The following is a 17746-nucleotide window of genomic DNA, read 5'->3' on the forward strand; positions in this document are numbered from 1 at the left end:
ATGAAAAGTTGGATAGGATTAGGCCCTACTTCCCTTCTTTACATGAAAAAGGACTCTGCTGTGCCCCAACTGCCAGCTGTTCAGGGACTACAGAAGCAAAAGGCAGCACTGTCTGGCCTCTAACATAGGTTAAAAGCCTCCCAAGCTCTGCTCATATCCATGTGACGTTTGGGGTGGTTTATTTTGTTTGTTTGTGCAATTTCTGAGTACCATTGTAAGCCAACCTGAGGACCAATCAGTTAAAAGGTGGGATATAAATCCTTCAAATCACAATGAAACTATTGTCTCTCTTCCCACATTTCTGTGAATCCACAGATGCTGCAGATAGGGCCAAGAAGCACTATCTCACTCTACTTTTCATGGGTTTGCGTCTGCACATATATCACACGACCAGGACTACTATTATAATTCTTCACCTTCTTCTATATTTAATTTTTTCCCCTTCCCACTGATTCTAAAATTCAGGAGTCCCTATGAAACCATTTTTCACAAACTAAATCAAAACCTGAGAAAAAGTTAGAAGTAAATATTCTTCTACAATCAAGAGAAGGAAGAGCTCCCAAGGCTGCAATCCTATCTACACTTACTTGGGAGTAAGCCCCATTGACTATAATGGGACTTCTGAGTAGACATGCATAGGATTGGGCTTTCAAACACTTTTTATTGAGCCATGCTTGACATGGTGTACCACATGCACAGATACCATGGACATGTGGGTGTGGCAGATGAGTCAAAACCACCCTGTCATTGTCCATGGAAAAGCACTGCAGCTGTCCCACTTGTTTACACCCGAGGAGGCACTCCTTACAACCACTTTCTCAGGTGTAAGGAGAACCTCCTCAGGTGTAAATTGGTGGGGTGGTTGGGGTATTTTTCCATGGGCTACAATGGAGCGGTTCCCCTTCATCTGCTGCCCCCGTACCACACGTCTCTGACAGATGCAATCTGACAGACGCTTTTCTCTAACCCACCCTTAACTTGCATGGAAGAGATACATTGTCCAGGTTCAGTCAGAAATTCCTAGAGGTTTAGGGCACAATCCTAACCTCTTATGTCAGTGCTTTCCAGCTCTGAGGTAAGGGAACAAACATTCCCTTACTTTGAGGAGGCCTCCGTGAGTGACACCCAACTGCAGGATGCAGCACATGTCCCATGGGCACCGCTATGCCAGTGCTGGAAAGCACTGACATAAGGGGTTAGGATTGTGCCCTTAGGACATTTGAGGGGTAGAGGTCGAAGAGGAAGAAGTATGTTACAAAAAAAAAAAAAAAAAAGATGCATTTTTCTGAGACCATTTTCATTTATCATACTCACAAATTGTAAGAAAACATCTCCCAGTTCATGCTGAGACTGAGGTTCCGGTTGTAAACAATATTCCAGAGAATTCAGGAAGTCCTTGTGAACATCAAGTATGTCTTCTATGTTGGAAAATAAAATCTGTAATGTAAAGAAAACTCCAATAATAACTCATAATGAAAGATGGGAAGGCCTTTAAAATATTATTCCTATCAATCTGTACATATTCTAACCAGAATCATGCTTACTAACTTTTGTGATTTTCATTTTATATCAACACATACAAATTCAGTTCAGATGTCTGAACTATGGCTTGCTGCACCTATAGAATTCACTACATCTGCTACTGCAGAGTTCACTGTATGGATATGGCTAGTGGCAATAATTTATTTTAAAAAATTATCCCACAACTTTTCTGCAGATTCAGGGCAGTTTAAAACCAAAATAACCAATATAGTACAATTAAACATCACCATTAAAAAAAATGGCAAAGGAAGAGCAAAGGAAGAGCTAGTATTATCCAAAACAGCCCTGAGATTTCCTGAATCAGGTAGGAGCCCTATTTTCAGCACAAAATTACTTCCAGTGAAATTGTCATTTTAACTCCTGAAATCAATTGTTTTCCAGTATTAATGAGACAATGGGTGCAATCCAGAGGTGCCCTCGGGCCGACACAAATTCCTTGCTCTGGCCCAGGGGCGGAGAGGAACCCAGGCCAGTGCTCGAAGAAGTGCCAGCCTGCAGAGGCTGACACAAATCTCCACGCCGGCTTCCTCTCTGAGGTTTGTGTTGGCCTGGCTGGGCCGCTGCAAGACACAAAGGTAGGCGGGGGGAGGAGGAGGGAGGGAGGCGTTCCTGGGTGGGGGGGAAGGTGGGCGGTGGGTAGCCCCAAGTGTGAGTGGGCAGGGAGCGGGAGGCGGGGCTGGGATCTGGCAGTTATACCGGATCCCAACCCCCATTCCCGGGGAGAACGGAGGGGCTTCAAGCCACTCCACTCTCCTTGGACTTGTGCCTCCTCCAAGTCCAAGGAGCCCCATAGCGGCCAGTGGCCCTTACCAAGGGGTAAGGGAAAAAGTTTCTCCTTGCCTCTCGCTAAGCCGGTTCTGGCCACTATCCTGCACTGAATACAGCGAAAGCCTCTTGGTTTGCCTGTTCCAGAGCAGGATAGGATTGTGCCCATAGAAGAAAAACATCAGAAACCATCTTCAGTGTGAATGTTTTAAAGACCAGGTTGACATCTGTGGTCCATTGTGGAATACTTTGCCTTTAACTGCTACACATCAAAGATGTTTTCCACAACAGGTCTACTGAGATGGGAAAAAGCTGCCATATCTTTTGCAATGCAAGGCACTGAGCAAGAAGATGGAGAAAGTCTCAGTAAACTTTATCAGGGATCACTGGGGTTAGAATCTTGCTTCAATAACCCCATGAAAATACAGACTTTTATTTCTTGAAAGCCTTCTTAAATCCCCCAAGCACCTCAGGAGAGGAATAAGCCAGAAATATCATTGTGCATCGTGGAGAAACTCAAAAGACCTTCAGGCACAAACATATTTAATCAACTGAGAAAAGAAAATGAATTCTGGATGCGGTTTGTGATTGTGTTACAGTTATATTTAGCACCTTTAGAGTCGATCCTTTAATTGGAATCAGAACAATAGTAATATTATTCATCAGTACATTTTTATTTGAAACATCTACAAGCTAAAGAAAAAGCTTCACCTATTGACGTTTTGCTTGTTGCACAGCTGTTAAAGGCAGCTAAATGAGCACTGCAGGGAACTGCTGCCAACCCTATCTGGTTGCTGCCCTACAGAAAGGGTCACAAGTGTCATGCATGGCTCCTCAATCTCGGGGGACAAAGGAAGGAAGCAGCGACATTTGGGGTGGTGAGCCCTGTGACACCATGGAAAAACAGCAGCACCTAAGATAGCCAATATTAACTCATAGATGCCCCCTGTACTTCTCAATTAGTGCTGAATTTGATGCTGAAGCAGCATTGGCCTCTCCCATCTACCGTATTTTTCGTATTTTTACCGTATTTTTCGCCAAAAAAGTGGGGGGGGAGTGCGTCTTATGGAGCGAATACTGCAAAAAAAAAAAAACTTCTCCGCCCCGGCCCCACCCCCTGACCGCTCACTCTGCTCTGCGTGGGTGGGGCGGCAGTCTCCCCCATGTCATGACAAGCCCACGTGTCTACTCAGAAGTAAGTCTCAGAGTCACTGGGGCTCACTCCCAGGAAAGCGTGGGTGGGGTGGCAGTCTCACTGCCCAAGCCCGGGTGTCTACTCAGAAGTAAGTCTCAGAGTCACTGGGGCTCATTCCCAGGAAAGCGTGGGTGGGGTGGAAGTCTCGCTGCCCAATCCTGTGCATGCCTACTCTGAAGTAAGTCCCATTAGAGTCAGGGGGGCTTATTCCCAGGAAAGCCTCTCTCCCCCCCCCCAAGCCTGGAGCATCACATCCTCTCTCCCCCCAAGCCTGGAGCATCACAGCTTCTCTCCCCCCCCCAAGCCTGGAGCATCACAGCCTCTCTCTCTCCCCCCCCCAGCCTGGAGCATCACAGCCTCTGTCTCTCCCCTGCCCCCAAAGCCTGGAGCATCACAGCCTCTCTCTCTCTCCCCCCCCCAAGCCTGGAGCATCACAGACTCTTTCCCCCCCCAAGCCTGGAGCATCACAGCCTCTTCCCCCCCAAGCCTGGAGCATCACAGCCTCTCTTTCCCCCCACCCCAAGCCTGGAGCATCACAACTTCTCTGCAACACAAACACTTCCCCCCCTCTCTCACACACACACAGGCTGCCCCCTTCTCTTACACACACAGATGCTCTGCCCCCCCCACACACACACACTCACACAGCAGGAGTGGGGCGCTTTCACTCACCTCCTCCAGCATCTGAATGTAAGCCCCCCCCCCACAAAGAAAAAACTGTCCCCTTGGTCAGAATGCCAGTGTTTGCTTATTGCACAAGCCCCAGGTAAGGCTCGGTTCTCACCATAAATCCAGAGGTTTGTTTTGTCTTGAGAATTCAAGTTGTGGTTGGACTTTCCACTTGTTCATTTGTATTGGAATAATGGAAGAACTGGTGATGTGGTGATGTGGTAGATGTGGTGTCAGCAGTGGCCCCTTTAAGGGTAAGGCCTGGGCATCCAGCAGAGTGTGCTGCACAGCTGCAGCCACTGGAAGGCAATAGGGCCCTCAGGGATATAAGGAGTACCTGAGGCAGAAAGGGTTTGTGGGTCTTGAAGGAGTGCAGGTTGGAGAGGAGACTGACTGGGTTTATTGAATTTGGAATCTGACTGTGGATTGTGACTGGACTTGGATACCCTGACGGATTTGACTGACCTACCTGGAATCTGACCTTGGACTGTAATTTGGCTTATTGGCTCTGGACTCTGATTTGGCAACTCTGATTGATGGGACTGATTTACTTGGCATCTGTAGACTGGAACTGGGCTCACTTTTGCTTGCTGCACTGGTGAGTTGCACAAGGGGGACTGATCAGCCTTAAGCGGGCACGAGGCCCAGTGGATTGGAATTTGGCAAAACATCATTGTAGCAGAAAGATAATGTGATCCCCTATTTGTGTGCACCTGCTTTTGTGAGCTTCATAAATTCTGACTCTAGCGATGATGAGTTCTTGGGGTTTCCAGAAAACTAGAGTACTCAAACCTTTAAGTCTCTCCATTTGTTAATGACAGTGATAATGGTTCTTAATGCCACTGTTGAATGCTGTTCACTTTACATGGTTCAAATGTTGTTCTGTTATAGTTTATTAAATATTTTATTACACTATTTGGTTCAGAATATTTTTTTTCCTGTTTTCCTCCTCTAAAAACTAGGTGCATCTTATGGTCAGGTGTGTCTTATGGAGCGAAAAATACGGCATTTGTCCTTTCCTCCACCTCCCTCCCACATCTACTACAGCCAGCATAGATGCCTTACAGCAGGTAGTGGAAGCGGTAAGTGTCAGGACTAAGGAGAAAATGGGCAGAGGAGAAGCCACAGCAACCGTTTAACAGCGGATTTAAAGGTGCATAAGTATCTGAGTTATTCCACCTGCTCTTTGGTGTGAGCAAAGAAGCGTCTTGGCTGCCCTTCAAGTGAGAGATGAAGGAGCTGCTTGTCAGCCAGCGTGGGAGGCAACTGGGGGCCAGAAGTGATATCAGACCATGAAAGATCCATCTGAAATCTTGTGCGGTTCTTCTAAGATAGAACCCTTCTGTTATTGTAAAAAATCCCCTTGGGGGTTTAGAGAGAGCCTGCCTATGTGAACCACCTTGAATAAAGTCAGAGGAGTAATCCGATGACCAGAAAGGCGGTATAGCAATACCAGTAGTATTATTATTATCATCATCATCTCTGGGTTGTAACCTGGCAACTCCAGGTGCATCAATATGCAACTTCCTGTTGTTTCCAGGGGGAAGAAAGTCAGGAATTAAGGATGGAACTGTGTCATATGCCCAACACAGAGTTGCCGCTTGTCTTTTTCTATTTTTATAGAGAATCCGTGAATAGAGAATCCGTGGCCTAATAGCTGTGTTAAGAAACAACACTCAAGAGACAATGCTTCACATTTCCATGCCATGAAAAGATTCACCTGTTAATTTCTGTTTTTGATGAGGTTCTTAAGAGGTTCTGAGCTTTCGCATAGTAAAAATAATAAAGCAAACTGAGCTTTTGATGTCACTGACATTCCTCTGACAAGTTGAACATAAAAAAGTTTTAGCATGTGGCACCTACAGAAATGGTTGAAACTGGCCTGCTTCATTGCCATGCCACTGATTCACAAAGAAATTCATCTTCGGGGAGAATTACCTTGACATTTTCCTCCGTTATGTATTTTTCGGCTTTGTCCACAGCATTCTGTCTAATTCTGTGCAGAAATGCCTATGACAGAAGAGAAAAAAAGGGATTATAGTCAATTTGATGTTGCTCTAATTCTACTGCTTCTATTTCCAGAGGATTCATTAGCATCCAGCCTCCAAGATGCAAATCTAGGTCTCTCTCTCGCCAAAGGGGAGATCACGTTACACACTTAAAACTATCAAAACACTATCACGTCACTACTGGGATACCTCACATCTTCAGTTAAAAGCCTCTCTTTAAAGCTGTTAGGGTTTTGCCTGACAACAAGCATCTTCCTTCTGAAGTCTTCCTGACACTTTCCAACTCAGATATCTGGTACTATCAGTACACCAAAGGAAGCCACTGTTTGTTTGTTCCCTCTGAGGCTCACCCCCTTCTTCCTCTAAATTGAGGCTGTTTTGATTTGATTAGGGAGGCACGAATGCCTGCATCTCATCAAGCAAAGAGATCTATGTCAAGAAAAAGGAGAGAGAGAGAGAGAGGACACACAGCAGGGAGAGAAGGGGCAACTTCTAGGCCTCTACTGCAGTGGTTCTCAAACTTTTTCATACTGGGACCCACTTTTTAGAATGAGAATCTGTAAGGACCCACCAGAAGTGATGTCATGACTGAAAATGACACCAAGCAAGAACATTTTTAACAATCATAGGCTGCAATCCTATTCACACTTACCCAGGAGTAAGTCCCATTTATTATCATTGTTCAAAGCATATACAGAGTAGCCTCAGTGGTGTCGCTAGGGGGGTGTGGACCGCACCGGGTGTCGCGCACAGGGGGGTGACGTGCACTTGGGGGGTGACACACTAAAATCGCGGCGGTTAGCAGTAACCCCATCATGTTATACACCGTTGGATGCAGAATTTCCAGCAGAATGCAATGCAATAAACTAGAGTGAAATACCTCCTTTCCATCAAAAGTTATGGCCAAAAAACCAGAGAACAAAAAATGCATGGAGCCCTATAGAAAGTGAAACTGAGCCATATTGCGCGTTTACTCATGAGTAGGTTAACTTGCCTTAGTTCGTGGGAAAGGGCAGGCTGACAGGAATCCAGTGATACCAGAATGGTCCTGATCCAATGCAGGCCCCAAAAACACCTGAGAAGGAAATCCCTCCCTCCAAGCAATACAATACAAATGTATTGAGCCCTATGGAAAGCAAAACTAAGCATCATGGTTGTGTTTACTCGCAAGTAAGCAAACATGCCTTGGCTGGTGGCCAGGCCAGGCAAAGGGGAATGTGAAACCATCAGAATGGTCCTGATCTGATGGAACTGGAGCTCAACAAGTGTTCCAGAAGCCAGCCCCCCCTCCCACTAATAAGGATCAAAACAGAGACTTCAGCTGATAAAGTGAACTTTATTGAGACTTGCAAAGCCAGGTGGATCCTGATAGTAATCTGGTTTGAACAGAAATTCTTAAATTGAACTGAGCACTGGGGAGGACTGAAAACCTTACTGATTTTGGAGAGGGGGTATTATTGCAGGCAAGCTACAGAGGAATTTCACTTGGTGGAACAGGGCAGGCTTCTGCTTTTTAAATTATTTGTTTTACTTTAATTATTTATACTTTATTTTAATTTGCCTGATGATGTCACTTCCACCATGACATCACTTCTGGTGGGTCTTGGACAGATTGTCATTCTAAAAAGTGGGTCCCAGTGCAAAAAGTTTGAGAACTGCTGCAATAAGGTGTTAGTAAGTAAACACCCGGGGGTGTGTGTGACACCACTAGTGACCAAAATCACTAAAATCACAGTTTGGAGGAATAACACCATCATGTTATACGTCAATCAATGCGTAATTTCATGCAGAATGTGTTCTATCTGTGTTCTATCAAAAGGTACAGCCAAAAAAACCAGTGGGGGCGGAGTGATGGTACATCGCCATGCCCACCACCTGGGGTGTTGCCCCGCCCACTGCATGGGGGGTGACACGCTGGCATCCCACACCGGGTGACGCAAACCCTAGTGATGCCACTGAGTATCTTGTTAAAAGTACAGATCTGTAACATTTCCCCAAATGCAGTCATACACCATAGTAGCACAAAGTCTAATATGTTAAAAATATTGAAATGAATGGTGACCCACCTGAAGTTGGCTTATGACCCACAGTTTGAGAAACCCTGCTCTACTGAATTAAAACCTATGTACCTGTTTGCTCCGATGGCATAGCTGGAGGGGGGGTGGACAACTCAGCCTGGCGGGGGAGGTGGGCGAGCGGCCCCTCCCTTCCGAGACATTCCCAGCCGTACGGCTCTGTTTTGCCCCCCCCTGCCGGGAATGGCTCCAAAAGGAGGGGCCGCTCACCCACCTCCCTACCAGCTGAGTGCACCGCTTCCCTCTAGCTACGCCACCGGTTTGCTCAAATTTTGGAAGAAGAAATAATGAACCACAGTCATTTGACTGCAGTCTCTCCATTGATGATGTTCCATTTTTACTGATGTACTAAGTTCATCATATCAAACATAAGAACATAAAAACTTCCCTGCTGGATTGGAACAAGATCCAGTCTAATCCAACATTTTGTTACCGAGAGCTGAACAGATACTCTTTAGAATCTTTCAAGCAAGATATTAAAATATAGTCTTCTGTGGTTTTATCCCCAACATTTATTGCCTCTGAATATGGAGGTTTGTTCTAGCTCTGATGGCTAATAGCCTTTGATAGACATCTCCTTCACAAATCTGTCTAATCTTTTTTAAAAGTCATATAAGCAAGCTGTCACTCATATAGCAGTCAACTCATCATGAGTCAGAACAGAAAATCCAACAAAACATCCAATAAGGGTAGGAGGGTATATATGAACTCATCACTCCTTCCTTACACATGGGGTAGCATCCAGACCTTACATAGAGCAGAGCTTTACGGTCAAAAGACCCTTCAGGCAAAGCCATTTCCAGGACTATGCAAGAAGACTCTACATGCTTCTGGGCACAGAAGGAGCTTCCAACATGGGACACCAGTCTGCGAAAGGTCTGGATGCTATTCATGGCTTCTTGAACCATCTGTATTGACCCATGGAGCTGATTCCTAAATGAGTGGCAGTAACCATTATGGCTTTTGGGGCTTGTATGAACCAGCTCCATATGCTCATTATCTGGTGTCTGAATAAGTACATCTTTTTTACCATCCTGAACCTACTGTCACTCAGTTGATATTAGTTCAAGTGACAGAATACATTGATCAAAATTACTTTTAAGTGCTTTACCTAATCACAAAAATGAGTGGTGTGGTTTCATTTGTTATTTACAATTGTAAAAGGAGAGTTCCTACAAATTTTTCACAGTGAGGACAGTTAATACTGAACAACTGAAATAGCCAAGTGCCTTGAAATGCGGCATTCAATCAGAAGTGAAATTTAAGGAGCAGGCTTGCAGAGTCAAGCATGAATGCTAAAAAGCCCTTGGCACTTATGGTGTTAAAACAAAGCGAGGGGAAAATTAACCCCCCCCCCTGCAGGGAAGGGAGGCAAGAGATTGTAGGTGAGGATGAATCAAACAAACTCATCCAGGAGCAAATCTGCTGGGATCAATTAGAGTAGCCCAGACATAAAAGGAGGACGAAGAGGCGGAAGGAAGGGTGCAGGTTGTTCTGTCTGTCATCATTAGCAGTCTTCTATAATTGACTTCCACACAAAGAATGAGAATTGGCTCTTGGACCTCTAATAGATGAGGAACAGTCTTTTTTCTTCCCTGTGGGGAATATTTTGGGAATTGCTACTGGTTTTGATACAGACTCCAACAGCTCCAAAAGTGAGGTTTTATTTGTAGCAAGTGAATTCAACTCCAAATCTTTGGAGTCAATATAGGAATATACGAGCGTTCTCTAGACTGCTCAATGGCTGCAGTGTGACTGACAGCCCAATCCTATGCATGTCTCCTCAGAAGTAAGTCACATTATAGTCAATGGGGTGTACTCCCATTGAGCTGTGCGATCTCCTTCTCTTCATTTGCTTGTGCTTTGCTATGTTTCTGTTTTGCCTGAGGGAGAGCTCTACTGAACTTAAAACTTGCACATCCGTGTTATCAGCCTAAGCTGGACACAGTAAAATAGACCATCTTTTATGCTTCCTATTTATCCTCACGGGCATTTGGGCCACAGAGAGGCCAAAAGGTTTTATTCTTTGCTAAGAGTGTGAAGTTTTGCCCCTCTTTCTTTTCTTGTATTTTATTGTGTGCCTTTGTAGCTGGTTTTTATCTTTTAACTGTGTCAAATTTTTATTCTTGTTGGCTGCCTTGTGTATTCATTAATGGAAATATTAATGGGGTATAATATTTATGAAAAATCCATATTCTTTTGGAAAAATATGGTAGTCTCCTGCTTGCTGTGTAGTATGAGATCAGAAGCAAATCTGCCCCATTCTTTAAGTATTGAATATAACATTCAAACCAGGAGACCCTGGAGTTATTTCAGCAGAGGTCTCTCTTACCCTGGATATTTTATCTACTTATAGGCTCAGGCAGAGAAGAAGCCCTTCCTTTCCGCTGATTTTGCATCTGTAAAATGAACCACAGTCAGTCAGCACCCTGGTTAAATGCAGGCCACCTTTTCCTTTTCCTTTCACCTTTTCCTGGAGCCATAGATAACACTCATGGATGTGATGAGTTTTTCACCCACTTCAAAGTCAACATTGCCAATCTTGGGAATTGCTAGTTTTACGGCAGAACTGGGGAGGCCTAGCTTCTTGTTTGAATATACTGAACTGTTTTGTATAGATTTCAGTTCCAATTCACAAGGATCCTCCCTAACAGAAACACAGTATATGCCAGGGAGCAGACAGGCTCCCGCTAATCAATTGCATCTGAAGGGGAAGCATTGGTGCTGAAGGAAGCAAAGGTTCTGACTGCTGGATGACCTAGTTTGAGAACCTCCTCTGGTCCCTTAAATATTGCCTGGAGGCATTTATTTACTTGACAATTGGTCAAGTGAATGGCTAAATCCAAGCCTGAATCCCAGTAAGCCCATATTGTTTTCCCACTTATGTTAAGGATGAAAGCTCACAGATGAGCCACTAGATGCCCTCTTATTTCTTGTGTGTGTGTCCTAGTTGCAAGAAAAGCAAGACCTTGCTGAAAAACAGCCAACGGAGGAGTTGTTTTCCTTAAAACTCCACTATCACTGTAGTGATACCACTGTATCCACATATTTACTTGTGCATTATGGCTTGCCCTAAAGGACTACCAGCTTTCCAAATGACAGGGACTGGGATAACTCCCTACATGTCACACATGTTTACACAAGGTGGGAATGCCTTGAAAGGCTCAGACAAGCCTAGAAAAAGGGAAGACTTGGTTGTCCAGTGTACTATTTTTTAATCTGAACAAAGGGCAGCTTGCATAATACTTGGTTGTCAAGACCAAAACACAAACAAGATAAAGCTGTAGCCTTCTAAAGCAAGGTAAAAGATTAGCACTCATTATCCTCAAACCAAAAAAATGGATGCCCAGGTACATCTACAGAAGACCATCCTTGAACTTGACACCACATTAAAGATAAAGGGCTCTTTCCAAAATCATTATCATGTCTGCAGTCCCAAAGCAAAACAAACCAAGAGTCAAATGCCACAATGAAAAACAAAGCAGTACTGAAGTAACTGTAAAATGGCACAATGCATGGTTAAAATCCCAATAAATGCACATTCTTTATCTCTGCCTCCACTCCTTTATCCCCTTCCTCCGGCATCTCCTCTGTGCCTATTTTAACTTTGTGAGCCCCTTGGGGCAGGGTCCTTTCTCATTCATCATAAAGCATATACACATGGATGAATCTCAACAGATTCTCACCATTCACTACACTATAATGCTTTTCCTACGTATTCAAAGCCGTATACATTCCACAGGTCTTACAATAATCCTATATATACTGTATTTCTGAAGGAGATATATTTCAGAAGGAGAAGGGGCTAAATCTGAGAGAGAGCTGCTTGTCAAAGGCCAGCTAGGAATCTATAGCAAAGGCGTCATTTGAACAGGAAGCATCCCACATACAGTTCATTTTTTTTAGGCTGTTATCCTAGACTGCCATAGTGCAAGCAGGGGAGAAGCAGACAAACATTTTCTTCTGCATTATGACAATGTCAGTTCAGTAAATTAGTTGGCAAATGAGGCCAGCTGATTTCTGTATAGAACTAATAGTCCAATCCTATCTAAATCCCCCTTCCCCCACTGATGCAGGTGCCTGTGGAGTGTGTGCTGAATCCTGGGGGGGGGGGGGATGACAATGGACAGTTCCGAAGGTCTCCTCCAGGTAAGGAAACATATGTTCTCTTGCTCAGGAGTAAACCTCCACTGCCTTAATGGGTCTACTTTGACCTGGATCAACAATTTTGCTGGTGCAAGTCCAAGTGCACCTGGATTGGTGGATCAAGGCTAGGAAGGGGAAATAAGATACAGACAGAGTTGCTGCTGCTGTTACTGTCCCCTTCCCAGCCTTGATCCCCACCTCATTTCTCCTCTTCCCCATTCTGTGCACTCACCACCACCAGCCCACACCAATTTACCAATGCCAGGGCTTATGTGGCAGCAGCCTGGTTGCGCAGAGTGGTTGGGTACATATTGAAACTGCCATAAAGCGCACTGCACCATCGGAGTGCGAGTTCCAGCAACACAGTCGGACTGTAGGAATGGACAGCAACTTGTTATTCCACTGAGTTCTGCTATTGCTATTATAGTTTTCTCTTTGAAAAAGAAAACAGATTTGTAAATTTGCATAAATGGCAATTAATTAGTTTGCACAATTAGCATATGCAAATTATGTGGACTCGTCTCTCCCACACCCATCTGAAAGAGCTAGCAACCCTATTTCCTCGTACATGGAGGAAATTCAGTACAGGTTTGTTGGCAACATTTTTTAAAAAAATTAGATTCACTTTTTCTCTATCCAGTACAAAATAACTGTGTTTTCTCATCACAGGCAACCACAGATACAAACCACAATGGTGTTTTGTAGTCATCAAAAGGCTTTAAGACTTTTCCACATGAATACCAATTCACAGAAACAACAAAGGAATTTTTCCCATTGTGACCTTTCTCTCCTATTATAAAAAGCAACAGTCTAGCACCCAGAGACTCTCATGCACAAGTGGTGCTGTAGTGAACTGGATGTGCCAACACATCAGCTATGGCAGGGGTCCACCCGACGACGCAGCAGTAGCATTCCATCCTCTACAGAAGACATCTAAAGAAGCCGCCAAGATCAAACAGTGGGTTTTTAAAAACTGTAAATTTACAAATGAAGGAGGCTGCCAGGCACAGATGGCTCCTGCTGTTTTCGTATGTCAATCTTTTGCTGTCAATCAGCATTTGCCAGCTAGTGGGTTGTCATTACTTTTCATATCATCAGTTACATCACAAGTAAACCCCCTAGGGCAGTGAAACTACATCTCTTATGGCGATGACCACCATAGCGGGAACCCCAGTGAATGCAAATAGCATTTGCTTCCCTTGTTCAGTGAGTGGTTTGACAGCAGCTACCAGTACTTGGCTGATAGCCAAGCAGCCCTTTGGAATACAATTGCTGAGTCCCTTTCTAAGGCCTGGATACACAGGCCCAACTTTTTCATATACTGATTTTTTATACACAGATTAGACTCAACACCGATGGCCACTGCAGATAAGAAGGACCCTGCCAAACCCTGGAGAAGGGGGAAAAGCATCCCTTTTCTAGGAGATCAAGACTATTAGAAAGGCTACTTTGCAGCTCATTCTGAGAAAAGTGACCCCCTCCCCTTGCCCTGGCTTGTTGAAAAATGGCATGTGGAAGTGATTAATGACCAGCAGGGACATGCAGGGAGGCAGAGGGCAGGTGAGGCAGAATTTCCCCTTCGTTGTCTGTGCAAAAGCACTGCAGCTGCCCCACCTGCTTACACCTGAGGAGGCTCTTCTTAAACCCACTTTCACGGAGGTAAGGAGAGCCTCCTTGGGTGTAAACAGGCGGGGTAGCTGCGGTGCTTTTCAATGGACTGCAATGGGAAGGCTTTGCCTCACCTGCTGCCCTCGAACCACAAGTCCCTGATCACCACAAGCCAGGACAAGCCACAAACCAGGGCAAAGGGAGGGGGGGTCACTTTTCTCCAAGCGAGCTGCAAAATAGCAGTTCAGTCGACTGCCTGACTGACTCGTGTTTTGTTTTGAGTGTTTTTATTTAACGCAGGTTTTGGTATCTGCAGGAAGTCCCAGAACCAAACCCCAGCAGATACTGAGGTCCCACCTGTATTAACATCAGGGATACCAAAACATTCTCCTAGTCCCAATTCATATATAGTATATAGCTGGGAAGATGCTGTAAGGGAAAATTCTCACCAACACGGCAAAGCTGTGTTTGGGCTATACCACTGCAGAGTGCAGGTGGGTTCACAGGAACAAATGTCTCTCCATCCCGATAATTTCCCAAGCAAAAAACAAGCATCCCAGGGAGAACGTTAGTCTAGAACTCTCCCATATGAACCCTCCCGTTGACTTGGGCCATCCAGTGGGGCTCTGAATGCCAGCATTGTCTGATGTAAAGTTGATTAACACAAAGGGCAGGGCGTTCTCAGTGCTAGCACTCTTGTTATGGAACATCACAGCAAATCTTCCAAGACGTTTAGCATAATTCCTATCAGGCAAATCTTTGATTCTCCAGGATTCGTTTGGTTTTTTAAAGCTGGAGCCTACATCATGTTTTCATTTTTCTTCCACTTTGTGCATCATCCTTGTACTACATTTCAGTTCATTAGCCTTTATGCACCAATACAGCGCGGCCAACCATGCAACCTGGAAAGCGCATGTCGAAATCCAGCAACGGTTCCGAAGAAACTAAAGCTAAGTGAAACAGTTGCTGAATTAGCAATGGGAGACTCAAGGACATTAGGATTAGTACATGAAGTGAGAATGGCTACAGATAAGCACCTCTGCTCCTGTTTCAATGAAATGAATAGCATTGTGCAGCAAGATCTTCCATTTCTGAAAATAAGCATCTGTTTAAACAGTGGTTCACCCACCTCCCACAAGCAATTGCAGCCTCTCTTCCACCCCTTGCGTGTCTGCAGTTGTGGGGTAACACTGGTGCGAACTGGACAGCATACAAACACAGCCATAGTGATTCATGATCTTGTGACTCAGAGCTCCTGTGCACAAACACTGTGGTATCTTAGCAGGTGAACTTTGCTACTGTGGAAATAAGGAACTTTCTTCTATCTCCTGATGATAGGATGAGGTCTGACAGAAGGAGGGAAATCAAGGACCTGAGACATTCCTTGCCTCTCTTATTATCTAAGATAATGTGCAGTTAATACAATTTACATGGCTGCTTTTGAAACCTAAGTGCATGCTGAGATTCCTCTGCTGAGGATTCTTCTACTTCAAAAAACTGGCAGACACAGGCAGTCTCTTTATATACAGTATAAGTGTCTGAAACCTACAAGATCAACCCATTAAGCGTAAATGGAAAAACAATCAAAATCCAGTCTACTATGAAATGATGCCTTTATTGGACCCTCTCCCTCCAAAATGTTTTTTGTCTCAAATATCATGAGATGTTATGTTTTTTTTTAACATTTGGACTATGATCATCTTTATTCTTTTAGGTTCTGATTACCAACCATTTAGACAGGTCAATAAACAATCCAAAACACAGTGAGACTCATTTGAGTTAACAAGCATAAGACTGAACTGTAACTCTATTTTGTTTTATACCTTTCAAGTATTTTCTGCAGATCCATAAGCAATAAAAAACTACATGGAAAGTCCTTCATTCCACAGGCACAAGCCTTTCTTCACTTAAACTAAATGAAGTGTAGAACTAAAACAAGCTCCCAAACTTCATAATAAGAAGCTAAAGTTACCTATAGCAATAATACTGGATATTTGCATTTTTTAAAAGACTATGATTTAAAGGGGGGGGCACTTTCTTCAAGATGTAATTTGACCAAATAATAAACTCTTTAGATTGATGCTAATATAAAATGAAGTCATGTCATATTTGTTTTCAAAATTTTTATCTGTACCAGCTAAAGCATGCATAGATTTATACCTGATCCAACACGTACACGTTTGTAATTTCAGCTGAGTTTAACAGAACTAGCAAAACAATGGGGCGTGGGGGGGGGGGTTACAAGATGCTGCTCTTGCTAAGGTGTTAAGCACTCAAGGGGGAATGCGTGTTTGAATATAGCTTTATCCTTCCTGCCCACAGAAAACCAGCAGTCAGGGAATAGGGTTACAGTCAGAAATGCAGGAGTGTCTCTCTGTGCCGCACATGTATGTATGGGGGTGTATTCATCCCTTAAAACAAAATTGTAGGTAAATTGCTAGTCCTATCACAGCCTCTATAAATCCCACTTCAAACACACAACTGTCTGATTTGGTCAGTTACAGGAGAAGTTCTTGCACAGAAGCCCCAAACAACTCAACAGGGCCCTACCTTCTTTATTTGTCCACCAACAGACAATTCAAGACAACACAAATGAGTACTGCAAGAAAAAAGTCCACATCCACCCACCCACCCACCCACAATCAGGACACTGCCAGATCTCAGACACGGGCCTCTGAAATTCCTGAAATGACCCCTGAGGCTTTTATCATGTTCTACAAAAGGGCATAGTTTGACAGTCAGACAACTTTGGATGTCAGAGTTTCACGGACCTTTGCAACAGTTAACCTAGATCAATTTTGAATCCGATGCTGACCAAGCCAACTTCTTCTAGAGAAAACTGTAGGTAACCACAAACTAGCGGAGACAATCGGCAAAATTTCGCTGCACCAGCACAACTAAAGTAAGTGCACAATTGAGCTCTCTCATTGACACCACTCCTTCTTTAAATCATTTCCCGTACCCGACGCTGCCTTTGTTTAAAGGGATTAAAGAAAAGCCGTCCTCCCTCTCTTAATTGTGGCATTCCTTCCCCAAGTGCCTGTTCTTGCAAAAACACAATCGTATCACATGCAGCCTCAAATGCCAGTTTCCTCTGGGTCAGGGAAAAGAATCAGGCCATTCTTCTTTAAAACATAAAGGGGAAGTTGAGGAGGAAAGAAGCCTGCTAGTGTACATTGCAATGAAATGCTAATCAAGAATCTGTCCTCCCTAACATTCCCATAGATTTGGCCTGCTTCTAGGAACTCCTGTTGGTTGGTTGCTTTGATTTCTTGGCAGGGTGCCCGAGGTTCCTTTTGTAACTTCGCAGCCTTTGTAACTCACTGGAGCCAGTCTGGAATCTGGGTCTCATAATACATCCTATGCGATGTATACACCAATACCGATGGAGAAAGTGCCAGCTTCTTACGCACTTAGTTTTCAATCAGTACATGATTCATGCTGCTGCAGTAAATGCAACCATAAACTCATCTAACACCGTGCATTTCTTCCATGCAACTGTGAGGTCTGTATGCAAGTCACGTAGGAGAAAGCAGATACCATTGCTCTCTGCCAAAGGAAAAAAGGAGGGAGAACTGTGATAGAATTCTTCTTTGTAGCATTATTCACTTGCATATGGGATTTAACGTCAAAGTACACTAAATCAACAGTTTTAAAAGTTGCAATGTTTTTGAATTTAGAGGATTTACCGTCTGGAGCAGAGTGGTGAACCATAAACCGGGAATACTGATATTCTT

General features: G+C 44.1%; 1 protein-coding gene across 4 annotated transcripts in view; it reads right to left on the reverse strand.

Moving 5' to 3' along the window:
• PREX1 (phosphatidylinositol-3,4,5-trisphosphate dependent Rac exchange factor 1) overlaps positions 1-17746 on the reverse strand; it is a 270327-nt gene that overhangs the window by 161184 nt on the left and 91397 nt on the right. For all 4 annotated transcript variants that reach the window (XM_066623406.1, XM_066623404.1, XM_066623403.1 and 1 more), the window contains exons 2-3: positions 6110-6181; positions 1315-1437 (exon numbers count right to left, since the gene is read on the reverse strand). In XM_066623406.1, the coding sequence (XP_066479503.1) occupies positions 1315-1437; positions 6110-6181 (195 nt within the window). The remainder of the gene's footprint in view (positions 1-1314; positions 1438-6109; positions 6182-17746) is intronic.

The sequence above is a fragment of the Tiliqua scincoides genome, chromosome 4, assembly GCF_035046505.1.
Source record: "Tiliqua scincoides isolate rTilSci1 chromosome 4, rTilSci1.hap2, whole genome shotgun sequence".
Classification (NCBI taxonomy): Eukaryota; Metazoa; Chordata; class Lepidosauria; order Squamata; family Scincidae; genus Tiliqua; species Tiliqua scincoides.